Below are 26,221 nucleotides of genomic sequence, written 5' to 3'. Positions count from 1 at the left end.
AAGCTGAGCAGAAGAATGTTACTATCACCGGCACCAACTATAAGTGTAGGCAACAGACAGGTCCCCTTATAGCTAATTATTTTGCTTCCTCGAATCACAAACTACGTGGGGAGGCGTTTCCGACATATCAGACAGTCCACAAAGAGACTCTCGCCAGGCACTACCAGCCCATCTACACAACCGTCTATTTGAGTTTCTTAGCAGAACCTACCAGGAACAAGGTACTATTATGCATACAATATGTATTGAATGGAGGCCATATAAATGAAATGCTATTTACGCCGTTCAGATGAATCAATCCCTCCCACAACGCCTATCCAATGCTGCCCCGGCCGCATGTATATACCGAAACCGAAGTGTATAGAAGTTACCGCGGGTATAGCCACCAACCGTCAACGCTCAAACGACAAGCAATCATGCAAGAAACATACACATGTTCACATCTGTGCAAGGACTTCCCCCACAACGCTCTCCAGCAACTTGAGACCATGGAACTTGGCCACACTGTTCAAGATGTGCAGCTTCCTCTCAATCTCCTTCCGATCCATCGTTTCCACCCACACTCCACTGCAAGAGCAGTGCTCCATGAAGTCACTGATTTTCAGCGTTCCACATTTCGAGCACTTCAGGTCCTGCGTCTGCCACCCGACAATATATCCTTGGATTTGGCCAATCAAGATCTCTTCCTGTGCCAGGCGGTCGTATTCGGTTTGGCAGAAGGGACAGCGCCATGGCTTGGTCGAGGTCTTACTGGCGTCAAGTCCCGGCTCGGGGAGTACATCTTCATCCCGACACAAGTCCAGATCTCGGATCAGGCAGCATGAGCCGCAGGTAAGTTCTGGGATTTTGAGGCTCGCGCCGGGGTTCTCGAAGCGTCCTTCCTTGCTGAATTCTCGCACTTCGAACAGGGCTAGCAATTCGCGACGTAGTAACCGAGTCTCCATGGTGGTGATCTTCGACAAGCTCAGAACTTGCATGAGTAGTTTCACGAGTTCTAACACAGGGTTGCGCTTCTCTTCGTTGGGGTCTGACAGCACACCAGGGAGGACAGGGAAGATGTAATCAGAGGCTAATTCCGGGTGAAGGAGCTCGTCACGCTGCCGGCGAATGAGACCGGTGATTTGCTTCTTCAGTGGCTTCGAGAACTTCTCTGCGAGAACAGCCGAAACTTCCTGGCTATCCTCATCACTGGGACGCCCAATTGGAATCTGCGTCAATCGTGGTGTAGAGGAGTCATTTGTATCGGCCCGTTTGAGACCGTGCATGAGCTCGATATACTCCACAACCCAGTCATGGAAAATAGTCTGCATGGGCGTGGGCAATGTACGATTGAGCTGCCAGTGCATGACTGTTTCCAACTCTTGTTCATCGGACTCGACGACTTCTTGGCAGCCTTTGCCACCGTAGTTATACTCGTCATACCAAAGCAGGTAGTCCCAGTACTCCTTGATCTCAAGGTCGATGAAATGGAATGATGGATTAGCTCGGATGGATTTGAGCACATACTGACTGTATGCGTAGGCATTGCCCACTTCCGTCTTAGAGGTCTGGAGCAAGAGACGAGTGGAACTGGCAAAAACGACATTTGACCCAACACGCCTGAATTCAGCCATCAGGCGCTGGAAGGATTTCCGTGACAGCATCCGTACGTAGTGGTGCAAGGACCGATCGTAGAGACATGAAACCGGGCTCTCTACCCATCGAATCAAGTGTTGCACCATGATATCGGCCATGCTGTTTCCGTCGCAAGCCTCTGTCCACCAGTGCTTGACCATCTCACGCAACACAACCGCGCCAGCTGAAGCGAATGCCTTTTCGGAGTACAAGACACCGCCTCCGTTAGGGTCTGCAGATTGACCGGACGAAGCCAAAAGTGTATCCGCACCCTCCATCTCATTGATGATGGACGATGTCAGGATTGTGTTAATTGCCAGATTGCGAACTTCCAACTCGATGCATACCGTGGTATACGCGCTTGGAACGTTCACTGATGGCATAGACACCTTCTCGAGAGGACCAGAGATATCGTCCTTCTCATATCCTGCATGATCGGGCCGTGGGTTCGAAGACCACCAGAGCACGACATTGTTTTGTTGGAGGCGTCTGGCATACGAGATATCGATGAGGAAGCGGGGGTCATCGTTCTCCAAGTTGCAAAGAGGGACGTCACCGTATCTAGCGAGCAATGTCAAGTGTTGGACCCAAGCGGAGAGATAGAGGTAGTGAGTGACCAATCGCCTGGCAATGAAAGACTGCCATCCCAGAGGTGGGAGATCCATGTCTGAAACTTCCGGTTTAACTGGCAGTGTGGGGTACTCCCGAAGGATCGGAATATCATGGCAAAGGCGCTTCCTTTGTTGTGACTGGATGACCATGACGGCGGGCAGAGTCTCTTCGGATTTGAATTTCTTGATCAAGTCTCCAACCTCTAAGAGAGCCTTTCTCCTGGTAGTCACTTGCGTGGTCCTGAAATGGATCTTTTCCTGATAATCGAAAGCACCCTGTGACTGGTCTCCTTCCATGGTTTGCATTCTACGCGCGAGAAGTTCGGTGTAAATCTTGTCGAGGTTCGGAAGGCCCTGAACATCCCGCGTGCGGTTCAGGATCACGACATGTGCCTCGTTCCTCGTGCTCGAGAACAGGGCGAAAATCTGCCTGTCACCAGATGCGACGTGATAGAGATAATGGAAGGCAAGAGGTGATTCCAGAAGATACGGTTGCTCGCTGGTTGTGCGACATAGGGTCGAAAGGTCAAAGCCGCGGTCCAGGCCTTCTCCAAGAACACCTCGCTGTTCCTCATCGAATGTGCATATACTACCCAGTTTGAGGACGGCTCGGATGTTGAGAGGGATGTTCTTCTCGTAAACGCCCTCAACGCTAGGGTGCTGGAAAAGGATATCGATCTTGTCCGCTTCGCGGAGATACGTCTCTTCCGACAATGTTAACTTGAACAGATGGACCGAAGGATGTCCATTCGGCAGCGTGTGGTTGACCTTTTCGACCTCGCAGTCCGGCACGTCAACATCAGGAAGTGAGTCCTGTTTGAGATTAACGTAAATCTGCCGGGGCACCTTGACTGTGAGAGCATGGATCTTTCGGTCGATCAGAACAAATGCTCGCACAATGCCAGGCCTTCCTGTCTCGGAAAGCTGCAGTATCTGCCAGGTGTTGATGTACAATAACTCGGCCTGATTTCTGAAAAGATTACTCAAGGAGTCGCCACCTGCGTTTGCCCTTTCTCCAAAAAGTTGACGACGACGGATCCGGGCTTGTTTCTGTATCTTCCACTTCTGCTTTTGGTACTTTAGGAAGCCAACATAGTCATCCGCCATTGACGGCATCTTCGCAGGAAGGGTGGCAAAAGGATCGAGAGAGGTTTTCGAGAGACCTTCCGGATGCTTTCGCTTTTGGGAGACCTTGGTTTCGGATGATGACTTGAGCTTCTGTGTAGAGTTCGCTATGGCTTCATCCAGATCACCTGTATGCTGGACGCGATGATCGAGGATATTTGTCGAAATATCTGTCAATGGATTCTTCTCCGGCTTGTCAGACTTGATGAACATATCTGTCATCTTCGTTTGCTTGAACCTGTCATCCTTGGTGTTGATCCGCCTCTGCAGCCAGTCGGGGTGGGCGACTCGGGGAACCGGGTTACGGATCTTCTGCAATGCAGCAGGGATGGTAATGAGCTTCTGCACCACGGAGCCCAGACGCTCAAGATAGTAGTCCCAGTCAATCACAGAACGAGGATCCATATCGCCAGGGTCATCCTTTAGCCACTTGCGCAAGAAGAACCGTTTCACGTTTTCCTCAGCCGAGAAGATGGCCACTGGGATGGCTCGTTCAGTGACTGGCGTGTTCCTTGGCCTTGATGAAATGATGTATTTGCAGTTCAAGCCCTTATCCTTCACCATTTGCTCACCAAGGAACTCTGCTAGACGCCGTGCCGTTGTGATGGAAGTCGACTTCTGATTCCCATATTCTTCGAGGGTCTTCGTCATACTCCTGTTTTCTGAAATGAGATCTATAAGTTCCTCGTCGGCCAAAGTTGCACCGTGTTCATAAAGTACATCCAACCATCGATCAGCCACCTTGGCCACTGCAGCATACGTCTCAGTAAGAGTTGTTCCTTCCAGGAAAAACCGGAAGATTTGCGTTTGGAAAATTTTGATCAATTTCAGTTCTCCACGACGTTTGACCTCGAAACCTTTCAGTTCCGCCAGCGAGCCGTCATGGTTGAAAACTGCATAACGTTTCTTCAAGTTCTTGTCTTCCTCCTTTGAAGTGGGCAAGATCATAGCTTTGTAAGGACCATCGACTTCGAAGAAGATAGAGTTGTCACTGTGTGTCTCGTATCTGAACGTCGCAGGGTCGACAAGAGTCTGGTACTGATGATTTGTGTAGCTTCCGTGGACGAGGTGGTTCAGCATGACACAAGGATATGAGATACCCAGCTTCTTGCCGTTTTTCAAGGTGAAAGTGAAGTTCTCCGGGAATGTGCCTGGCAGCATACACCAAATACCGTCAGTGTCGAGTTCCAGAGGTCGCCCAATGCGTTCAACTAGCTCTCTTGCCATCTGGATGATGCGAGCACCTGTCAGACACGTAACACCAGCCATTTCCATTGAATACCATCGAGATCCCTTTCTCATGACATAACCATAGAAACTGTTAAGAATGACTTTGTGGGCAAGCTGTAAGGAATCATATAGGACGATCATCTTTTTGGCCTCTTCCACCTCCGCAGCCGATGCGCCTGAAGATTTGAGCGCATCAGTCTTTCCCTTCCAGACTTTCTGCTTGCCCTTAAAATCGTATCTCCGGTCACGGAAACTGCGGACAGTGTCGACATAGAATGGGTTCTCTCGCTGACAAATGATGGCCTCCCTGACCATTGTTTTGCTGTCGTGAATTTTGTGGTAGATCTTTTTGCTGTAATCCTGTAGTCGCTTTTTGACGATGCCGGCTTGTTCTTCGATGCTCATATCACCAAAGGATCTCATTGGGCTATTCTTATGCTTTCCAGGAAACCTCTCATTTGCAACAGCCTGGCGAATCATGTTGTATTCGTCGCGCTTAGCTGGAAGGAATTCACCTCTCCATGCCCATGGTAGTCGCCTATCGCATGTCTTTCCGGGCCGGTTGAAGTCACAAGCGGCACAGTTTGACTCTTCAATCATGGAGTCAGGTTGCAGTCGATTGGTGATCATGATGTTCGGATACATTGATGCAACGTCCAAGTGATAGATGAAGGGTACTTCATCCCTGTGTGGCCTCTCCTTGAGGTCAATTAACTTGTCGGCAATCTGTTTCCTGACTTCCTCATAGTTCGTAACATCGTCCATCGACTTCTTCTCTTCCACTTCAATACTGAACTTCAAAGCCGCATCCAGATCCCGGAGGAGCTCGTCTATCGCAGAAGGTTGCACGTTGAACGTAACAGGGATATCGCTTCGAAACACACCGGCTTCGATACTCTCAACGTGCCCTCCCACGTAAGTTTCTGACTCGAGTAGATGCCCTTCATAGAAAGATTCCGGGGGGTCTTTGTGCTTGTTCGGCAGGACGATGTTTCCTTGATACGCCTGCACCATGAGCAGCATCTCACATAAAGTTCCAGTTCCCTTTCTCAGCGTGTCGTCTGGGTTGATAGGAAGAATCGTACAAAGAGAGAAGATAAAAGGATGAACGTATTTCATGTACAGGTAGTATGTTGCAACCGCATCGGAAACGGAATATTCTGCCAGGGTCTGAGGACGTTCGCTTGCGTATGGAGTCATCAACTCGGGATCGAGTTCATCGGGATCGTATCCAAGCTTCGCAACTGTAACAGCTTTTAAACCACGACTACCCTGAGGCAGATAACTGTCACGATTCACCCAGGCGAAACAATCCATGTGGACGCAGTGGTCACTTTGGTAGATGTCCTCGCTGTTCTTACGGAAACCGATCTCTGTGTACATGTCGATGCCGAGAACGCTGGCCCTAGCTTCCACAAAAGGCCAATCGAAAAAGTCACCGTTATAGGTAGCAATGACAGTAGGTTTTGCTTCTTTGATATGTTCGAAGAAACGCTCCAGTACGCCGCGTTCGTTGGGTTCGTTGAAGATCATAAAGGGACCACTGTACTCTGGCTTGGGCGTGTATTCGAAATCGTTGATGTCTTCAGATACGATCTCGCGGTTGGTGATCAGGAATCCTTGTCCGTCGATCATGTAGGAAATCATCATGATTTGGTCAATCACGGAGTCGGGAAATTTCAGCGGTAGCTTGGTTGTCTCAATATCGAATGCTAGAACGACAGGGTCGGCTCGCGTGAGTCGTTCTTCTAGACATGTCAATGAGATAACGCCGTGCTTTGCCTCTACTGTATACCATTTTCCTATTCGGATGTCTTGAAGCTGTTAGCGGAATGAAAATACCACATATGATGCGGGGGACATACCCTTGTCAATAGAGACTCGAACATGGTAAGGAACATCGTATTCTCGAATATCAATAATGAAATCGCTCGCGTTCATAGTAGCATTAGATCGTGATTCATTAATAAGTTCATCATCAAAGAGGTCAAATCCAGCATTTGCGCTATTAAACCTCAGTCAGCCCGAGCTCTCGAAAAATAGAACTCCAAATCGATGCGCATACCTGGAGATCTCCATATAAGTATCCATCACATTTACATTTTTCTTGTTCTTCTCCGCCAGAGGAAGGAGTGTCCGGCGAACCTCCAACAGATGGCTCACATTCGCAAAGTTGAGTTGGAGAAAAGTGCGTTTGTACCCAAGCAAATGGTTTGGCAGCTTGAGGTCCTCTTTTTCCACCCGCGATACCTTCTTGATGAGCCCTTCAAACGACCTCCGACACCAATCCTCAACCTCGGTTTCACGGCCCTTCTTCACAGCAATTAAGAAATATGGGTCGTATTCGACGGTTGCCTTGAAGCTTCCACCCCCATCTTCAAGAAAGTAGTAATCCACGCCGGCGCGTCCTCCGGGGACATTCGGATCTTCTATGGAGGTGCTGTGCATGTTGATGAGCCATCCGACTCGCTTTTCGCCGGACTCGAAGCGGGGGAACCCCAAAGATTCATCGATGCTGTTGGCCAGCCGGATCGCCTCGAATTTCTCATCTTGAGAGGTTGCTTCGGTGGATCGGAGAGACGAAAACTCGATTGTTTTCGTTCTTTTGGGGTTAAAGGAGGCCGCGCTTGACCGGAACTTGTTCCCAAACTTGCTGGGTTTTCTTGAAGGCATTGCGACGGCGACGTGCCCACTGGCCGGGGCTGGAAATCACTGCAGAGCAAGATGATGGTTTAGGTGAAACATGGAAAGACAATGGTTGTGATTTTAACACAGGACAACGCTGCGCATAGTTGACTTTTGGCTTGAATTAGCTTCTCTTCGTTCTGAAATGGACGTCTCTTCTTAGACACAATCGAGCGCGCTCCAATGTAACTGAATTGGTCGTTGATCCACTTACATGTTGCGGAGCCCAGATTTGCCCTACGCCATTCCGACGCGTTCGCGTTTTCTACTTTACGCGTAGTCATTGGATGATCGCTGCCACACGGGGAAACTATCCATTTCTGCTGACTGGTCGGAAAGGTACCGGATAATAGGTTGATCCGACTGCCGCATAGTTACCCGGTAGAGAAAATGCCCGCATAAGGCCATAGATTGGATATAGAGCGACAACGAGGTATCTCAAACCCACAATTGGATCTCACATCATGGCCGACGATGCGCGGGACCCAACTACCCCTACCCCGGAAGTGAGGGAGCCTGAGCAACAGGGAGGCCCGAAGCCGAAGCATGAGTTTCCCAAATCTCAGGTCGGGAAGCTGTGGGATGCCTTCGGAAACCCCGAAGAGCCCGTGAATATGCTGCCTACAGCGACCACCAAATCCGGACAAAAGGCTAAGGATATCACGGTCACCGAGGCCATGAAGACAATGTCGCTCGAAAATGCTATGACTTTCCATAAAGCGCCCTGTGCGCGTGACTCGCTACTGCTCGGAATCGGGGCTGGGTTCGGTGTAGGCGGCATTAGGGGCGTGGTTGGAGGTAGGATATTCTAATAACGGGATCTGATACATACACGGTGGCTGATGCATTGAATGAATTCAGGGCTGCGCTCTATGTGGACCGCATGTAATTGGGCGGTTGGTGCTTTCGCCATTACAGCGCTTGCAGCTCACGAATTCTGCCAGCGGCGTCGCGTGGAGGAACTGGACGGCATGAAACAGGCCGTGGAATTGATGAAGGAACTCAAGAACAAGAAACAACGGGAGAAGGAGCAGAAAATCGAGGAGGCCGCACGTTTGGCAGAGGAAGAAAGAAAACGGAAGAGCTGGACCAACCTATCGAACTACAAATTCTGGTAGGCTTTTTGTGCATCGCATGGAGTATTGGAGTTGGATGGAATCTCATTGTATAGTACTATGTATAAAGTGGGCTGGGTGCAAAAGTACATATTCCTCTCTATGTTAGGGGCTGCTGCCCTATCCAACCTTGAAGTTGTGATATCGTCATGTCTCGTGTCGATAATGCCAATTCAACGCCCGTTTCAATAAACCACATTAACCGTTTAACTCCAAAAGTGATAGGAATATCGTAGAGGATAGAAGGTGTGTCTCGAGAGAGGGAGGGGCGATACGCATATGCGTCGCATCTAGACGTCGAACTTGACCCTTTTCTGAATGGCGCCAGATTGGATAGACCGTATCTTTTCGAAGTCGGCACCGTCTCGGCGTTCTCGTCGCTTTTCGCGCGCCTCTCTGGCCTCACGGCTCCTCCAATCTGCGACCTGTCTCTTTCTCCTCTCCGACCTAGCCCAAGCCATTGCCGCAGTCGGTTTGAAACCAATTCCATTCAGCCCATATCCATCATCAGTAGGATCAGTCGGGTTGTGACCCGTAATCTCCGAGTCATGCCATGTGAGTGGGTTCTCAGTTGTATCGGTCATAAGAGGTGGTGATGCACTGCGGCTGCGCATCTTAGGGGAAGTTGTGGGGGGCTTCTTCTTGCGAGGGCTGGGTGTCGATCGTCTCTTTCTGGGAGATGGTGATCCGGTTTTCGCAATGTCAGGAGTTTGAGTAGCTTCGGCAGACTCTGACAATCCTTCTGGGCTGGGACTGATCTCCATTGAGGTGTTCGCTTCGGGTATGGCGTGAGGCTCATGAGAATCATCGTCTGAACTAGGCCAGGTCCCTGACTGTGCAGTATTTGAGAGTATGCCCTGGTCTACTCCATACGGCACTGGCGACGCAGAAAATTGATCCCCGCGGATAGCCAATCGCCCCAAGCGACCAGCGACCAGCGCTCGCGGGCTGTATCGACCCCAGTCCTCTGCTTCCCGGATCCTGGATTCCTGAGGGTTTGGGATTGAGCCGCTCGATGTAGGTGAAGCAGAGGGACTGCAGTAGTCAGAATCTTCGGACGATGCTCGCTTACGTCTAGGCGATTCAGAGGACATCGTCGGCAAGGTAGTTGGCATCATCGCGGGGCTGGGTTTCATTGCGAAGGTGGGGGCATCACATCGACCGCGCCGGCTATGGTAAAGAATGACACAGAAAGTGTGCGCTAAATAATAAACTAGCTTCTTAGTATCTGGACAGGAGTCATAGACGAAGCCATTCTAACTAGTAAGTAAGTGCGGAGAGCACTGATGCTCGGGCCATGATATATAGTAGTGGCTGAACGAAGGGAAAGCGCAACTATGGGGTTATCTCCTCGCTGGAGGGGGGTTGAGAGGGGGAAGCTGGTCTGGCTGGTCGTCGGCCCCTTCCTCCGCCCGGTGAATAAGCAGTGATCGCCCATGTGGTTAACTACTTAGTGCAGAGTATCTAACCAGGATTCCAGCGCTGTTGGGTCGGATTAGATATCCAGGACACGGCTTGTTCCTTTGTTTGCGGATCGCTACTCAGGACTAATTTGTGATTACCGTTGCAGTCCTTTTAGACTAGTAGTACTTTGTCGCATACAGCCAATTGCCATGTCATATAAGTCTAGAACCAAAAAGCCATATCAGATTGGCAGCAAGAACTACACACAAATTTTGGCACGAGACAGGCCTCAATCGAATAATTTACAAAATACCCAGCCCATCAAGTCGTCAAGGAGAAAACAGAACATGGTTGGCAAGAATAATAAAAGAAAACCCATCAACGCCGCGACAATGACGCCCTTCTGTCCCAAGACTCGGTACTTTTAAACCTTCTTCTTCTTTTTGGACGGCTCAGCATCGCTGTCGTGCTTCCGCTTCTTCTTCTCGGACTCGCCCTCGCCGACGTCGGACTTGCGCTTCTTCTTCTTCTCCTCCTTCTCGCCCTTCTCCTTCTTCTCCTTCTTTTCCTTCTTGTCCTTCTTCTCCTTCTTCTCCTTCTTTTCCTTCTTCTCGGCCTTCTCATCAGCATCCTGCATCTCGGCATCGCTCTCAGCGCCGTCAATGTCCATATCAGCAAGGACAGCATCCATGGCGTTTTTCTATCATACCATCAGTATATTTACTAAAGAGAAATTGGGGGTTGGTCGCTAGTGTCGTAGCGATCACACTAGCCGTGTTGACTTACCATGGCGACTTCGTTCTTGGTAGGGGCGGCACCAGTGGCGTAGAAGTCGAGACGCTCCTCAACCTGCTTCTTAAGGGCCTCTCCGAACTTGGTGGAGGGCTCCTCGGAGAAGTTGTCAATTCTGGAGGCAATAGAGCACTTGTTGGCAAGGAAACGCGAGATGCGACCCTTGTTCTTGGGGCCAGCTCTTCCAATGAAAGAGGAGTGGTACAGAAGACCGTACTTGGGGGTGTTGCCCTTGGTCTTCAAGGCTCTGAAAAGAGCCTTCTCCGCACCGAGAATCTGAACGGTAGAAGCGGGGTACTTGGACAGGTTGGTCAAGCTACCGGCGTGCGAGATCAAACGAGCACCAACGATCTCACCAATCAGGGCGGCAAGGTTGGGGGCGACAACGCTCATCTTGGAAATCAGGTACTGGTGGAGAGACTTGCGGTACTTGGACAGGCTGACAACGCGCTGGGCGAAGGAGATAACGTTCTCCATGTCGGTCTCGGAGATCTCCTGACCCATGCTGTGCTTGGCAGCGTCGATGATGTTCTGGGCGACACCCTCATCATCCTCCACAAGGGCAGCAATGTCGTGCAACTTCTCGTCGTTCAAGCTCTTCTTGTCCTGAACGAACAAGGCAATCTGGGCGTAGCGCTGGTTGTCGGAGACGATCTTGTACAGTTCGGGAAAGTGCCAGGAGTACCATTCCCTCACTCTCATGGAGAAAGTATTGATGGCCTTGTCGAGCTGATCGAGGATAGCAATGGCCTGGATGATGTGGTTGTCGTCGCGCTGAACGGAGAACTTAACCTTGGCGCGAGAGTAAGCGTGACCAAGACCAAGCTGAGCGGTGTCCATATCACCCTCACGCAGCTGCTTCAGCAGCTTGGTGGCGTGCAGCCTGACTCCACGAAGCATATCCTGGACAACCTCGCTGGTGTCTCCAGTCTCGCAGTCAACGAAAGAGAAGGCAGACTTGATACTTCCAGCCAGGGCCTTGTCGGCAAGACCCAGGACAACCTTCTTCTTCTTGTTAGGCTTGGGCAAGTTCAACTCGAGGAAAGAGATCAGAGTGTCCGAAGCGACACCCTCGGAGACATCGTTGATTTCACTGAGAGCCTGCTTGTTGTTCCTGGAAATTGTCAGAATCCTGCGGGAAAGTGCCCATATGGGAAAAATTGAACCACATACTCGAAAGGCAGAAAACTGGACAGTTCGACCATTTTACCGAAACTGGCCAAATCGTTAACACCTTCCTGAACCTCCTTCAGGCGGTTTCCAACGCTGTCACCCTGGTGGGCGACCTTGAAAAGCGAGTAGCCCATGGGGCCCTCGAACAGAAGGTAGTCGGCCATTGCGAAATTGAGGGAAGGGCCCTGAAAATTAGACAAAACGGTCCTTTACGTGCGACTTATCGAGGTCGCGTCTCAATTTCCCGGGGTTATGCGACCGTAGACCTGCCGTGGACCGACGTGGAGTTGAAGAAAAGCCTGGGAGGGTAGAATTGCAGAGTCGAGCCGTCGGAAGCTCTTTTTTTTCGCGGCGGCGCTAGTGCGAACACCGAATGTGGGCTTTTTGCCAAAACTACAGCTCACCGCATTCGACGGCAAACACCACCAGGTTTGTGGCCGCGCGGGCAACGTCTTAGGGGCCTACAGCACCAGCCAGCCTTATCTTTTCTTCCGGATTCTTTCGTTGGGTTTTGTTGCTTGTCGCTCTTTCGTGCTGCAGAAATGTCTGCAACGCAGTTACTCAATCCCAAGGCCGAGTCGAGGGTATGCACGCAGTTATCCTTCTTCCCTTACCCCCCCCGAAACATTAGCCCCTCAGTGGCCCATCAGAAACTAACAATTCGCAGCGGAGAGCGGAGGCCTTGAAGGTCAACATCAGCGCCGGTGAGGGTCTTCAGGATGTCTTGAAGTCTAACTTGGGTCCCTCGGGAACCCTGAAGATGTACGTTTCCAATTCCCGATAATATTGAACGGATGCAGAGCTGACTGATCTTAGGTTGGTGGATGGTGCAGGCGGAGTATGAAATGTCTCCTTGAATACAGAAATTCGGCATTTTCACTAACAATGTTACGAACAGATCAAGTTGACTAAGGATGGAAATGTTCTGCTGCGTGAGATGGTGAGTGTTATCTACAATCAGGAATTATACAACCTCAAGCTAACTGATGTAGCAAATCCAAAACCCCACTGCTGTGAGCTAGACCTCCTTCCTCCTCCTCTTCCAAACCCAATCATTAATACAATAAAAAGGTCATGATTGCCCGGGCTGCAACGGCACAGGACGACATTACTGGTGATGGAACGACATCTGTCGTCTTGTTGGTGGGTGAGCTTCTGAAGCAGGCAAATCGACACATCTCCGAGGGCCTGCACCCTCGTGTCATCACGGATGGTTATGAGATTGCGAAGAATGAGTCCCTGAAGGTCAGTACATCAGAGTCTAAGATGGTCAGTCTTCTACAGTACTAAGATGTGGTGGTGTATAGTTCCTCGAGCAATTCAAGCTTGATCGGAAAATTGACCGTGAACTCCTCCTTTCCGTCGCCCGGACATCGCTTAGCACGAAGTTGAACAGCGCACTGGCCGAGAAGCTTACGCCTGACATCGTCGACTCCGTCCTTGCCATCCACAGAGCTCCCGAGAAGCCGGATCTACACATGATTGAGATCATGACCATGCAACACCGCTCGTCCTCTGACACCAGACTTATCCGTGGTCTTGCTCTTGACCATGGTGCCAGACACCCCGACATGCCCAAGCGTGTGGAGAATGCGTTCATCTTGACTCTGAACGTGAGTCTGGAGTACGAGAAGTCTGAAATCAACTCTGGCTTCTACTACTCTTCTGCCGAACAGAGAGATAAGTTGGTGGAGAGTGAACGCAAGTTCGTCGATGCTAAGCTGAAGAAGATCGTGGAGCTCAAGCAACAAGTTTGCGGTACCGACCCCAACAAGAGCTTCGTTGTCATTAACCAGAAGGGTATTGACCCTCTGAGCTTGGATGTCCTTGTTAAGAATGGCATCCTCGCTCTCCGGAGAGCTAAGCGGAGGAACATGGAGCGTCTTCAACTTATCTGCGGTGGTACTGCACAGAACAGTGTTGAGGACCTGACGCCCGATGTCCTTGGATGGGCTGGCCTGGTCTATGAGCACCAGCTCGGCGAGGAGAAGTTCACTTTCGTCGAGGAAGTCAAGGACCCCAAGTCCGTCACCATTCTCATTAAGGGACCCAACCAGCACACCATTGCACAGGTGAAGGATGCCGTTCGCGACGGCCTGCGGTCCGTCTACAACACCATCGTTGACAACTGTGTCATCCCCGGTGCTGGTAGCTTCCAGGTGGCCTGCGCAGCACACCTTTCTTCCGAGGCCTTCCGCAAGACTGTCAAGGGCAAGGCCAAGTGGGGCGTTCAGGCTTTCGCTGATGCCCTCCTCGTCATCCCCAAGACCCTTGCGGCTAACTCGGGCCACGATGTCCAGGACTCATTGGCGGCTCTGCAAGACGAGCAGTCGAACGGCAACACCGTCGGTCTGGATCTGACCACCGGTGAACCGATGGACCCCATCCAGGAAGGTGTCTTCGATTCTTTCCGTGTGCTACGTAACTGCGTCGCGTCAAGCACGGGTATTGCCTCGAACCTCCTGCTCTGCGATGAGCTGCTCAAGGCCAGACAAATGGGCAGGCAAGGTGGACCTGGCGGTATGGATGAGTAATGTGATGGCTACGTCTAAGGCGAGTTATTGTAAAGCGAGAACGTCAGGTTCTTCCATATTGGATTACCGGTATAGAAAAATATCCTCCGTCGAAAATTGTACTTCACATATCTTACGTATCCTAATCGATTTTAATCCACGAGGGAATTAATCGTGTTTCAGGACCGCTAGCATGATAATGTTCCAGACGGCTAGTAGCACTGCGTCGTGCATGGCTGCCTAAGGGACGGCGAGTGTCTTGACTTAATTTATTGAAAGTCAAACTGTAGGCAACGAGATAAAGTACGGTTGCTCCTAGCACATGCAGAGTACTATTGTCGCTTTGGCTGTATGAATCATTGAGTAATAAGCAAGCGAATTGCGTAACTCGCAGAGAATGAGACAACACGCAAAATCACTCATGGATGTGATGATGTTTGAGGGAGCCTACATAGAATACTACTAATATATTCCCATGAGGCAAAGCCTTCAGGTGATTAGTCCGTCAGTTTCATAGTAATCTGTTAGCTATTTTTTTTTTTTATGATGTGTTGCTCCATACGGTCAGTAGCGTAAGTAGAGGCAATTAATAATACATGACACGCTGTTTCCAGAAAAGGAAAACATAGTGGGTAGAACGTAATGATGGGCTCAAATATAGATAGAAAGAAGCCAAAGAGCTTCTATCCATCATCTTCGTCAACATCATCACTGTCGACTTCACTTTCTTCAGTGGAATCAACCGGGGCCCATTTACCAAGAAACCCTTCGTCCCTAACAGGGTCTTGGAGCGCCATATGATGTGACTTTGCCCACTCAAGGATCTTAGACTTCCGAACCAACAAGGGCTCGTCTGCGCCCAATCCAGCCTCGGCAGATGAATCCTTTGTCCTGCGCTTTTTGGCCGGCGTCGCAGGCTCAACGGCCCCCAGGCCTTGAAGAGCGGTAACAACATCCTCGGTCAACATCCCCGTCGCCAGACCAATGTCCTGCACTGTCATGAGCTCGTGGGTGTGTTTTCTTTTGGGTGCCTTCGGAGACTTCTGCTTCAATGGCACGGAACCCGACGCTTCTGCTTCCTTCGGTTTGCCAGTCTGTAACAATAGATACCTGGCTATTCGTTCCTGCCAGAACCGAGTATAACTCCTGTGGCCCATCTCACTGAGCGGCCGTTCCGGACCGCCTATGAGGCCACTATCGCTCTCCCAGGAACTGATCTTGTAACTCACGCCCATCAACAGCTTCCCGAGCTGCTTATGTTGGTAGGGCGGAAAGACGAGAATGCATGCGAGGTTGTTCGCATCCCAGGAGAGCTTCTCTTTCGAGAAAAACCCCAAGACGTAGTAGTTTTCGGGGTCATTGGGATCGGTGAAAACGAGGAGGTAGTAGAGGAAGGAGACGACGTCGAAGAAGACGGACTTGTGATCTAGGAAGAGTTTGGCGAACAAGGAGAGGTTCTGCGCGTATAGTTTGTGGCATTCCCCGTCGAGCTCCCACACGGAGTACCCGCCATGATCGTAGACTTTCGTTCCGGGAGGTGTTGTCCGGTGTTGGCAGAGTTGCGTATGTTGTGCGTAGGCGTGGACGTCGCACGAGTAGCGGAAGCACCAACGACAGACGTACAACCTGTCTGTGTCTTTATTGACGAGATCTTCCGGGTAGATGGACTGATACCAGGTTGGGAACAGGAGGTCACCCAGTACGACGTGCTTGACGTTACGGTCGGTGGATGGTTCGGTGCGCGACACAGGGTCACTGGGAGCCATTGGAGGACGGGGAGGGAGAGAATCGATAGGGGGAACTAATGGCATAAATTCGCGGCTTATTTCCTCCCCCTTAATGATGGAATGATGCAGACTGGAGGCGGACGCGTTTCTGCGGGGATGCCATTTGGAACGGCGGTTTGTAGCAGGCCCTGGGCTCTTTTTTCGCCCTTACACTGGTTGCTTTGGATAGGCCGGGCGGGAGGATTAGCCTAAAAGAGTCCGGGAAGGCAGCTTACTTGCACAATTTCTGCTTACTATGAAACGAAGGAACCAGGAATGGGAAGACGAAGAAATTGACAGGTGCATTTGGGTACAAACAACTTGCTAGCCACTAGATTTTATGCTCAAGCTTTCTTTAACTCTCACTCTGCAGGACCACTACAGTACTGCAGTCGTGACTAGATTACTTTCTGGTATAGAGGATACGTAGGACCTCCATCAGATTGCGGATTCCTTCCCGTCACTAACCAGTCAGACCAGATTGACCGGGTCAGTTGATCTCCCCCACCACCCAATCATATTACCGCCGCGCGGGGAGAAAGACAAGCTTGACTGCAACTAGTTTCGTTGCTTGAGAGTCTTTTGCATGTTGGAGGAGCCAGACTAACTAACGCCTCCTCATCGTCTCTTACTGTATTGAAGGATTACTTACATACTTTGGCTGACTATCGCTCCTCATATAACTAGTAGTATCTGGTCGCGGGAATCCACTACCGTCAAGTCAAGTCACCTTCACCACCAACACATGCTTATCTGGTTGCCTGGACCCCTTCCTTTCCTGTGCCTTCCCTTCCCGTTACACTGCAGCTGACCTTCGTATGACGATGGTCGGCTTCCTCTTGCGGAATCTTGTTGTCTGAACTGAGGCGAAAAGACGATCCAACGCCGAAACTAAGAGCTGTCGTCCATAGGCAGCAGCAATAGTGACGAGTCTGACGACGACCGCCGCCTGCCAGCCTTTGTTCCCCCCCTCCTTATCGCATCCCTGGGGTTCAGACCCTTATCCTACGGCCTAGATTCCTGTCAAGCTTGATCCCTTTTCTCTCTTGCTGATCGCCAGCCAGCATACCTTCACCTCTTATCTTCTGAGTCCTCCAACTGGCTTCATCAACACCAGCATCGCCTGGGTGCTGCGTGGTTTAAATCATCCCGTCCTCCTCTCTTGACTTCATAACGGTCTGGGAGCGGAACTTTGCTCTTCCGCGACCGTTGTTTAATCGCCGACGATGTTGAAACCGTTTCAGATCAGAGATCTTCATGGATCTCCATCACATACATCTGCAGAGGTGCCCTTGGCAGCCACTCAACCCTTGACAAGGGAATCATCATCACCTAGAGCTCGTCGGGGAATCGTGCAGCTGTCTGCTACGCAGTATGATGATCTTGCATCGAATCATCCGCGCGCACGGCTGACTTATGTTGATGATGACGATGGGGAAATCATCACCGTATGTCTTAATGTATATACTGCGTCTTTTTGGTACTAATACGTTCTCACAGGTTGGATCATCTCTTGAACTCTCCCAACGCCTCGATGAACCCATTGATCCTGCAACTGAACCCGACCCGATGCCGCAGGCAGCCATTCCCGAACCCATGCACCTTTTCGATATTCGACGCTCAAACTCAGTAACCGAGTTGTGGAAGAAGTTCCAATACAAGCAAGAAGTCAAGGATGCGGATAACCGGGCTGGATCACCAACTGTGGACGCTCCGGCTGCTAGTGCTTCGGCAGAAGTACAGTCGGGAACTGAGCAGGAGAACGTTGAAGCTGCTAGGAACGACGACACATCACCACTCTTGGCCGCCTTCGAAGCCGAGATGGCCAAGATTCTGGATGCTTCTAGGCATATACATGAAAATGGCACTCCAGAAGAACCTTCAGCTCCCGCTGAGGAGCCAGCGGGAACCACAAGGGGCAGGACTCCAAATCCTACAGACGCATTTACCCATGCGATACAGAACCTGCTCAACGGAGCTGAGTTGCTCAGTTCTGGAGTGAGGTCAAGTATACCCGAGATTGAACGGCAACTGGAGAACGCTCAGAGGGCCCTTCCTGGGAATGTGGGGTCCTCGGTACAAGGTGCTCTTGCGAGCCTGGAAGCCCAGATGAGACAGCTTACTAGCTCTATCAACCACACGGTTAGTAGTGCGTCGACAGGAAACATTCTCCAGGGTGAACTCCCCACAGCCGCCGGCACCGTGGACAGTCTGCGTGCAATGGCGTCGGAGCTTGGAAATGTAGGGCATACCTTGTTTGAGGCGTTCGAGTCGGAATTTGGCTGCACTCGAATTGGCGGTCAATCTCAAGCTTCCTCCGAACATCGTCCAGATGGCCTCCATCCGGACCATGCTGAACCCCCCAATCCGGCTGAGGCCATTGCAGCTAATAATATGGTCCCCGATGTGGTAGACCAGCCAACCCAGGATCGGGATCTGGGAAGCCACGAGACTGGGTCCGGGGAGAAAGACCTCGGACCAGAATCAGACTCTAAGAATGGCTCAAAGAAAGCTGCAGAAGCGGAGAGTCCGGCGCAGTCAAGCGTCCCTGGTGAAGCGCAGCCAGATGCATCTTCATACATGCCTCATGCTCCTCGTGGACGTCACGGCCCTTTTGCTTTCACATCCTACTTTCAACCACCGCCCCCTCCTCCTCCACCGCATCCTCATCCTCATCACCATTATCCGCCTCCGCCTCCGCCTCCACCTCACCATCCTTTCTTCGGTCCACCTCCTCACCACTTCCACCAGCCTTTCCCAGTTCCGCCACCTCCCCATTTCTGGCCGACACCCGAAAGTTTCAATGGCCATCCCCGCCCTGCTGGACCTTGTGCTCCTTCCCCTCCTCCTCCTCCTCCTCCACCACCACCACCCACGCATACCCATGCACACCCTTCCCGACACGCTCCCCCACGTCCCCACCCACACCGCTGTCGTCGTGGCCAACCTCCCATTAATCGCCAAGACGCTCATGACCAAGCTCGTGGTGGAACCAACGTTGCGCCATTGTCTGGCCGAGATGCCACGCCGGCAGAGACACAGAACTCCACCAACACATCATTGTTCATCGGCAATGTGGGTTTCAATGTCAGCGAGAAGATGATCTGCAACGTTTTCGCCTCAAGAGGTTTTCTGGTAGATGTACATCTGCCTCTTGATGTCGGGACCAACAAGCATGCTGGATTTGGCTACTTGTTCTTCCCATCTGTCCCTGCGGCAAAGGCGGCCCTGGAGGCTTTGCAGGGTACACATATTGATGGACACGCAATTAACCTGGAATTCAGTGACCAGATCCCGGTCACCAGGCTGCACCGTGAAGGTCCTTCTCCCCAAGCCACATCAGACGGTCCAACGCCTGCTGTTAGTGATAGAAAGTCCGATCCATCCGAGCTTCAGGGATCTACAGCTATGCCAGCTACGTTGAAGAAGGCTTCACTGGGTAGCCAAGATGAATCAGGATCGCCCATTGGCAAACGTGCCGTCCCTTTGACCGTGGCGGACTTGTGTTCCAATGATAGTCACAACTCGGACAAAGCAGTGTCTGCTAATAGTCTGGAAGACTCGTCCTTGGGGGATTCCACACGGCTCAATTCACTCTACCCGTCCCTCTTGCCTGAAGGCGTTTCGAAGTCGGGGTCTTCTGAGCCTGTTAGTCCTGCGTTTGATCGGATCCCGGAACTTACGCGTGAATTGGAAGAGTGCCGCTTTCCCCCAGTCTCTCAGCTCGAAGCGCACTTTTTGGCCGAGCTGCAGAAGGATGCGGCTTCATCCAGCGCTCAGACGAAGTCTGGGGGTAAAGAGCCAGAGGCCAAGAAGTTGAACGGCAATGCAGCGCTCCAGGGGCTTCCCGGTGCATTTCCACAGGAGGTCCAGGAGAATTCGTCGGCACGGCCTGGACAGTTCTCAGAAACCCGTAATCTGCAAGGTGCGCACGACAATGAGGGATCATCTTTTGGCCCTCGCCGCCATGCTAGACGTTGGAAGAGCCAGCGACCCCGATCTGCTTGGCAAGATGATTTCTGGGGGTGGGACGCCCCTCGCGGCATGTCCGGCTACAGACCAGAAGGTCGTCATCGTCACCGCGGTGGACGTCGCAACAGTTCTGAGAGTCATTCATTCGAGGCCCAAGAAACGGATCCCGATGTCAGGCAACGCAACATTGATGACTGCGTCTCTACCTTGGTGAGTTTGGGATATGGAGGAGCAAGCGACGGTGGCCATCAACGAATAGCGATTTATGCTGCGGCCGCGGACGGCAGGGTATCGGATGCGATTGAGATGATTGAGGAAGAGCGCAAGGCATACGAACAACAAGGATCGACGATGTGATGACCAAATTGGTAACAATTCTTACTTTCTTACCGCTTGATAACTATGGCTCAGTTTCGGTGATATCCACGCAGCTGTGGAGTTCGCGGTCTGTTTTGAGACTGATAGTGCTGGAATGCGTGTGCTTTGGGCGGATTCCTCCACATATTCCCTACTCCATTACTAAAGCAGAAAAATGAGAATATCTAGTCGTATGTGAAGTTACGTAGCGCCTCTCCTCGTAGCCATCCCTTCCGTGTAACAAACAGCATCGAGGGTCGGCGATAACTGAGCGGCTTATCGCGTGCGGCTTGCGGAGCTGAATCATCGATCGGCCCGGCGCACTTCTTCCACGCCGATGCAAACACCCGCGATTCTCCCTTCAATCTACCTTTCTGAGCAGCGCGACTTCTTGCCATTGATCTGAAGAGATGCTGACATGGCGGCGGACATTCGCCACATCGGTCGCGCGACTGAACAATAGGCCAGCAGCGAGGACCGCCGGCTCCACGCTGCTCCGCTGCGCCCAGGTCCTCGAGCAGAGTCAGAAGGGATCTAGCCTGGAGGACAAAGAGATCCAGTTGAACGGGTTCATCCGTTCGGTTCGCAAGCAGAAGCGCTTTGCTTTTGCAGAAATCTCGGATGGCTCGACAGTCAAGCCTCTACAAGCTATCTTGAATCCTTCCCAGGCTGCTGAGTACGTGCTCCGCGGTATCGAAGTCTTTCACATCAGATCCTAGACACTGACTTTCGTCCGCACGCTCTCTAGACTATCTACCGGAACAGCTGTCGAAATCGCGGGAGTATGGAAGGCATGTCCACCAGGCAAGGAGCAGACACATGAGCTGCAGGCTACCTCTGTCAACATTGTGGGCAAAACGGACCCCGAGGTAGGATACTCTTGTTTTCAACTGCAGACGTATACTAACTCGCGATTATCTATATAGACTTACCCTATCCAAAAGAAATACCACAGTCCTGAATTCCTCCGTCAAATCCCCCATCTACGCATTCGCACGCCCTTCAATTCCCTCCTGTCGCGATTCAGATCCGAATGCCTATACCAACTCGGAAATGTGTTTCGGCACGCCCCCAACGGCGGCTTCGTCCAGGTGCACCCGCCGCTAATCACATCGTCGGACTGCGAAGGAGCTGGAGAAACATTCACAGTGCTACCGCGTGAGGCAGTAGGGACAACGCCAGCCGATGGCGACCACTTCTTCCGAGCACCCAAGTACCTCACGGTATCATCACAGCTGCATCTGGAAGCCTACGCTGCGGAGTTAGGAAACGTATGGACCATGTCACCCATGTTCCGGGCGGAGAAGAGCGACACGCCTCGCCACCTCAGCGAATTCTACATGTTAGAAGCAGAGGCAAACTTTATGAACGACTTGGACACCCTCACCGACCTCGTCGAATACCTTCTCCGCGACCTAACCCGTCGCCTCTACGACACACCTGTCGGACAGGAAATCCTCACCACGAAACGCCCCGGCGAATCCAACTCGGAGGAAACAGCAACCGCAACAGACCCTGCTGACCTCGGCCAACGGTGGCAGGATATGATCGACGGACCCAAATGGCGACGCATGACCTACACCGAAGCGATCGAGCTCCTCCAAGACGCCGTCGCCAAGGACTCCGCCACCTTCGAGTACCCCCCAACCTGGGAGGGCGGCCTCCAACTCGAACACGAGAAATACATCGTTGACGTGCTCAACCACGGGCACCCAGTCTTCGTAACCGACTACCCCAAGTCAATCAAACCGTTCTACATGGCCCCGTCGCACGCATCAGCGGCCACCAGCCACGGTGAAACAGTCGCCTGCTTCGACCTTCTCCTGCCCGAGGTCAGCGAAGTAGCAGGCGGCTCACTCCGCGAGCACCGCCTCCAAGAACTCATCCAGAATATGCGCCAATACGGTCTGATCAAGAGTGCCGCCGCATCAGGTGACAGCACTGCTACAGCCACGCCCACATCCCATCAAGCAGAAGAGCTGTACCCTCATCTCCTGCCCGGCGAAGACCTAGGCCATCTCCAATGGTACGCTGACCTCCGTCGATGGGGTACTGCGCCGCACGGGGGCTTCGGACTCGGATTCGATCGCTTCCTGGGATATTTGGCGGGCGTGTCAAGTGTAAGAGACATTGTTGCATTCCCTAGATACTTCGGTCGGGCGGATTGCTAGACAGAGATGAGACTAAAACGAGACATGTATATTATTATTACTTAGAAAAATTGTATTATAGTTTCTAAAATCTCACATCTGTAACATACATACATCATTTACTGCATATTATCTACTAACCAATGGAAGGTAACGAATAACGAACAACGACCAACGACCAACGATCGCACAAGCATAAGCATAAGCATAAGCCATCAATCAAACAGCAAACAATGACAAACCAGTCCAAGACCACATAGCACAGCCTACACAGCCATGTTATACACTGCATACTGCATTACTGCTTACTTGGGTAAATAAACTAATTTACTTGACTAGTATACTCCATACTACTAGTGGCAGTGGCACAAATAATCAGCCAAACAATAACCAACTCAAGAGATACATTTACCTACTTAGTCGAATATCCATACATCCCAATCAGGCAAGTAGTTCATTCCATCACACAGCCCCCCCCCCCCAAAAACTAACCAAACTACTAAGGTATGAGAGTAGTAGGAGTAAGCACTACAGAACGCTAAATAGGACCAACTACTTAACTATAACATTACTCCGTATCAGGGTTATCCATTTAGAAAAATAAATAGATAGAATCGGCTAACTAGAATGGGTTATTAAGTTGCGAGATGAATAGTAAGATCAACACTGACTACTCCGAAGAGAGTGAGTATTACTATTACGTGGTAGGGTGCTATTTAGGAAAAAAAAATATAGTATTCCTCTTTCATAAGTTTCGACAGTACTTTATTCTTTTCAATTATTTTATCTAGCTAGTTAAGTAGTTCAATACATAATAAAACAAGTAGTAGTATCATAGTAAAGTCACATAATATAGAAGTTATAGTAAAGTCTGGGTCCTACTCTGTAGTATCTACTTTGTATATGGTACTAGGGGACATATGGAATATAGGGGACTTGATCAGCGTTATGCATGCTCTAGACCGTGCTTGTGTGTTTGATTAAGGTGTTATAAAATGCATACTATACTATGCAGCTAACGTATTCGTATTTCTCTTATTCGCAAACTAATCAATACCAACTATTATAACTAGTTACTATATGAAACATTACTTACCTAATACAACTACTAGTTCGTGATATATGCTTAATTGCCTTACTATAGATTCAGGGGAAGGCAGGGACGGTCATTAGTTGTAGCCAAGTCAGTAGGATAGTAGATAGGGGTTAGAAGTATAGTATACTTCCTATGCAGGGTGGGTACAGCTTAGGACACTGTAGCTGCCAAGTAGAGTGTAATTGAGCTAATTATCTCTGATTACTCCGCTTAGTAATTTCTCTAATTTGATTGAGTATACGTAGTAGAGTTGGACCAGGGGTTAGTTAGATAGATAAGTAGTAATAATAGTCTATGTACTCGTGTCCGGCAATAGCAACGGATCTCGCAGTAAACGGAGCATATCTTCACTCCGGAGTTGAATCTGCACATCCACACCATGTTCCGTCCAAGCCGGCGGAACGTGGCGGCGGCGCCTGACCTCCGACTCCCGACCGGATGTCGACGGCGGTGCCTCTTTAATAAGGACGAGGCCATCCAGATTGGCGAGGATACCATCCGCGTAGCGAGCCGAGGAGGACGAAAGTGGACCCAACCCGAAATCTACATCGTACAGCCCTGCGCACGCCCACGTCGTCACCATAACGTGCCGAGATCCCAGAAATCCCTGCCAAATGCGCTGCGGAGACGTTTCGTATGCCAGACGGTGGAGATGCGCTGCCAAGCGGGCCGGGTGATTCTTCAGCTGAAGAAGTGTTTGGCGGATGCGGTGCGCGATGGGCGGAAGTACGGCAGTTTCCTTGCCGTCCGAGTTTGCAGTCGTCGTCAGTTCCGCCCCAGCCATCTCCACATTAACCATCACGGAAAGCGACCCCATGAAGGCATCGCTCAGATGAAACGCCGGTCGGCACCCATACGCTAGGTCACAGTGGACCGGCCCGGGGTCGTGCTGCATCTTCCGAGCTCGGTTGATGCTCGACCATATATGTGCCAGAATGGCATCGTGCCGACTCAGTTGACTCGCCTTTGTGTCCGCGGAGGACACGTTGTTGGCTTGGTTCCAGATTTCCTCTACCTGCTCGCGACTCAGGTGCACGATATAATGAGACACCGGCGCTTCCTTGTCCCATTCTGACCATGGTATTTGTTTCCCCGCTGGTGAAAGCTCCTGGTCCCGGAAGACTTCAGGGATGCGTGCCTTTCGAGGGGAGTCAGGGGGCACGTTCCACCAGTCATAGCGATGAAACGGTAGGCTATCTGTCTGCTCTATGATCGACTCGTCCGGCGTAGCAGCATTGATGTCCCCTGCTGCCGCGCTGTCCACTCGCGCTGGGTCAAATAAGGGCTTCAACACCGGTGTAGCCTCGCCCAGTAACGCAGAACGGCTAACACTAGCCCAGTCTTTGATGAAGTAAATCAACGACTGCGCATCTGCTAAAGTGTGGGCTATCTTGACCGCCAGGGCAAACCCTCCGCAGGCCAATTCCGTGATTTGAATAGCCATTAACGGAGGAAGAATACCTGCACTGTTGACAACAGCTTCCTTGGAAGGATTCGCTAAGCAAATCTTCGGGACAAACTTCGATAAAGCCACCTTTTCTTGATTCCAGAGAGGCTGAGATGTCGTGCGAGAGGAAGGGCAGAGATCATCGAGAGTATCAGTTGCACGTGCAGTGACGAACTCAACGCCTGGGTCAAACTGCGTGCCATAATGGACATAAACCCGGCCGAAACGGCGGGCATGAGGCGCCAGTCGACCTCGATCAGCAACAGCAGGGCCATCCACCGAGTCAACAGCCTTTATCAACCCACACCATTGTGGATAAGCATCCAGCGTGACCCTGAGAGATCGACGGAGGTGGTTCACCAGATTGCCCCGGTTGTGCCGCTCACATTCAAAGAGCCAAACGGCGCTTGCATCCGAGAAATCTACCGTGGTGGCATCCAGTAAAGACAGGGCTTCGATGTGATCCGACTTAGCTTCCTTGTTGGGAAACAGTCTCTCCGAATCCAAGATCGACAGTTCAGAAGTTGACATCGGAGATGTAGTATCAAGCTAAATAGCCCTTCAATCACTGCCAGAGAAAAAACAAGGCAAAGAGGGTTAACTTTGCGGTAGATGGCTGACCTGGCTTACAGCCAACACCAATCCTATTTGTAAGTGTAGAAAAACCATGTTTCCTTCGCATCGTCCCGTCCCTTCTTAGATGTAGAAAACAAAACAACCATCGCATCATTGTGGCTCATGGCCAACTTGTCCCAAACAGTATCTAAGTTCCTGGCAAGCTGACTGATTAGTTAAAGATAAGCCCACTGGTGTCTTCTCCCTGTTATCGTGAGTCATTGATATCCATGGAGGTATAAACGGGCACCGCAAGAGGTTTAGTCAAGCGCCAAAAAGAAACACCCTCATTCGTGGAATGCTTTCGACTTCATTTAGTGGCTTGAAGGCAATCTATCCAGGGCAGTAGTTCCGGCGCCAGCAACGGCGGACTGGCTTTCCAGCGATTTAATTAGTTAGTTACCTAGTTATCGAAAGACTTCTTCTTGTGGAAAGTTGAGACGACGGAGACACTAAGTCTAATCCACCATCGTGATAACTCTCAGACCATTGCCTGATAAGTGAGATGATCACATACTGGCCCAGACTTAAAAAGGATGGCTTGTATGAGATGGAT

The 26,221-nt window shown here is 51.0% G+C and overlaps 9 protein-coding genes across 9 annotated transcripts; 4 read left to right on the top strand and 5 right to left on the bottom strand.

The window, feature by feature from the left end:
• Positions 1–133: 133 nt before the first annotated feature.
• On the bottom strand, positions 134–7,465 carry ASPBRDRAFT_152915 (DNA polymerase epsilon catalytic subunit POL2). Its single transcript, XM_067619351.1, has 3 exons — positions 6,646–7,465; positions 6,446–6,585; positions 134–6,394 (listed from the first exon to the last, which is right to left on the bottom strand). Exons 1-3 carry the CDS (start codon positions 7,251–7,253, stop codon positions 438–440), a joined length of 6,705 nt encoding a protein of 2,234 aa, XP_067479262.1. The 5' UTR covers positions 7,254–7,465; the 3' UTR covers positions 134–437.
• A 264-nt stretch (positions 7,466–7,729) lies between these two features.
• ASPBRDRAFT_30367 (uncharacterized protein) lies at positions 7,730–8,383 on the top strand (the record flags this gene model as incomplete). The annotated part of the gene is made up of 2 exons (XM_067622768.1): positions 7,730–8,063; positions 8,127–8,383. The coding sequence occupies 2 exons, from the start codon at positions 7,730–7,732 to the stop codon at positions 8,381–8,383; spliced, it is 591 nt and encodes a 196-aa protein (XP_067479261.1).
• A 287-nt stretch (positions 8,384–8,670) lies between these two features.
• Positions 8,671–9,516, bottom strand: ASPBRDRAFT_30366 (uncharacterized protein; the record flags this gene model as incomplete). The annotated part of the gene is made up of 1 exon (XM_067622767.1): positions 8,671–9,516. The coding sequence occupies one exon, from the start codon at positions 9,514–9,516 to the stop codon at positions 8,671–8,673; it is 846 nt and encodes a 281-aa protein (XP_067479260.1).
• A 457-nt stretch (positions 9,517–9,973) lies between these two features.
• sik1 (snoRNP complex protein NOP56) lies at positions 9,974–12,099 on the bottom strand. The gene is made up of 3 exons (XM_067624992.1): positions 11,750–12,099; positions 10,571–11,690; positions 9,974–10,484 (listed from the first exon to the last, which is right to left on the bottom strand). Exons 1-3 carry the CDS (start codon positions 11,911–11,913, stop codon positions 10,209–10,211), a joined length of 1,560 nt encoding a protein of 519 aa, XP_067479259.1. The 5' UTR covers positions 11,914–12,099; the 3' UTR covers positions 9,974–10,208.
• Positions 12,100–12,167: 68 nt separating this feature from the next.
• ASPBRDRAFT_177973 (chaperonin-containing T-complex subunit CCT6) lies at positions 12,168–14,372 on the top strand. The gene is made up of 7 exons (XM_067619871.1): positions 12,168–12,333; positions 12,417–12,511; positions 12,566–12,587; positions 12,648–12,689; positions 12,742–12,762; positions 12,821–12,994; positions 13,057–14,372. The coding sequence occupies exons 1-7, from the start codon at positions 12,292–12,294 to the stop codon at positions 14,281–14,283; spliced, it is 1,623 nt and encodes a 540-aa protein (XP_067479258.1). The 5' UTR covers positions 12,168–12,291; the 3' UTR covers positions 14,284–14,372.
• A 415-nt stretch (positions 14,373–14,787) lies between these two features.
• On the bottom strand, positions 14,788–16,237 carry ASPBRDRAFT_43409 (putative histone acetyltransferase (MysT1)). Its single transcript, XM_067624991.1, has one exon. The coding sequence runs from the start codon at positions 16,026–16,028 to the stop codon at positions 14,946–14,948; it is 1,083 nt and encodes a 360-aa protein (XP_067479257.1). The 5' UTR covers positions 16,029–16,237; the 3' UTR covers positions 14,788–14,945.
• Positions 16,238–17,254: 1,017 nt separating this feature from the next.
• On the top strand, positions 17,255–20,357 carry ASPBRDRAFT_196131 (RNA recognition motif domain-containing protein; the record flags this gene model as incomplete). Its single annotated transcript, XM_067620943.1, has 2 exons — positions 17,255–17,476; positions 17,529–20,357. 2 exons carry the CDS (start codon positions 17,255–17,257, stop codon positions 20,355–20,357), a joined length of 3,051 nt encoding a protein of 1,016 aa, XP_067479256.1.
• A 340-nt stretch (positions 20,358–20,697) lies between these two features.
• On the top strand, positions 20,698–22,613 carry ASPBRDRAFT_152900 (asparagine--tRNA ligase SLM5). The gene is made up of 3 exons (XM_067619350.1): positions 20,698–21,033; positions 21,106–21,226; positions 21,284–22,613. The coding sequence occupies exons 1-3, from the start codon at positions 20,768–20,770 to the stop codon at positions 22,526–22,528; spliced, it is 1,632 nt and encodes a 543-aa protein (XP_067479255.1). The 5' UTR covers positions 20,698–20,767; the 3' UTR covers positions 22,529–22,613.
• Positions 22,614–23,895: 1,282 nt separating this feature from the next.
• ASPBRDRAFT_126396 (uncharacterized protein) lies at positions 23,896–25,581 on the bottom strand (the record flags this gene model as incomplete). Its single annotated transcript, XM_067617861.1, has 1 exon — positions 23,896–25,581. The coding sequence occupies one exon, from the start codon at positions 25,579–25,581 to the stop codon at positions 23,896–23,898; it is 1,686 nt and encodes a 561-aa protein (XP_067479254.1).
• Positions 25,582–26,221: the final 640 nt, after the last annotated feature.

Source organism: Aspergillus brasiliensis (assembly GCF_001889945.1).
Source record: "Aspergillus brasiliensis CBS 101740 unplaced genomic scaffold ASPBRscaffold_6, whole genome shotgun sequence".
Lineage (NCBI taxonomy): Eukaryota > Fungi > Ascomycota > Eurotiomycetes > Eurotiales > Aspergillaceae > Aspergillus > Aspergillus brasiliensis.
Note: the sequence above shows the minus strand (reverse complement) of the source record. Positions and strands in the feature narration are given on the sequence as shown.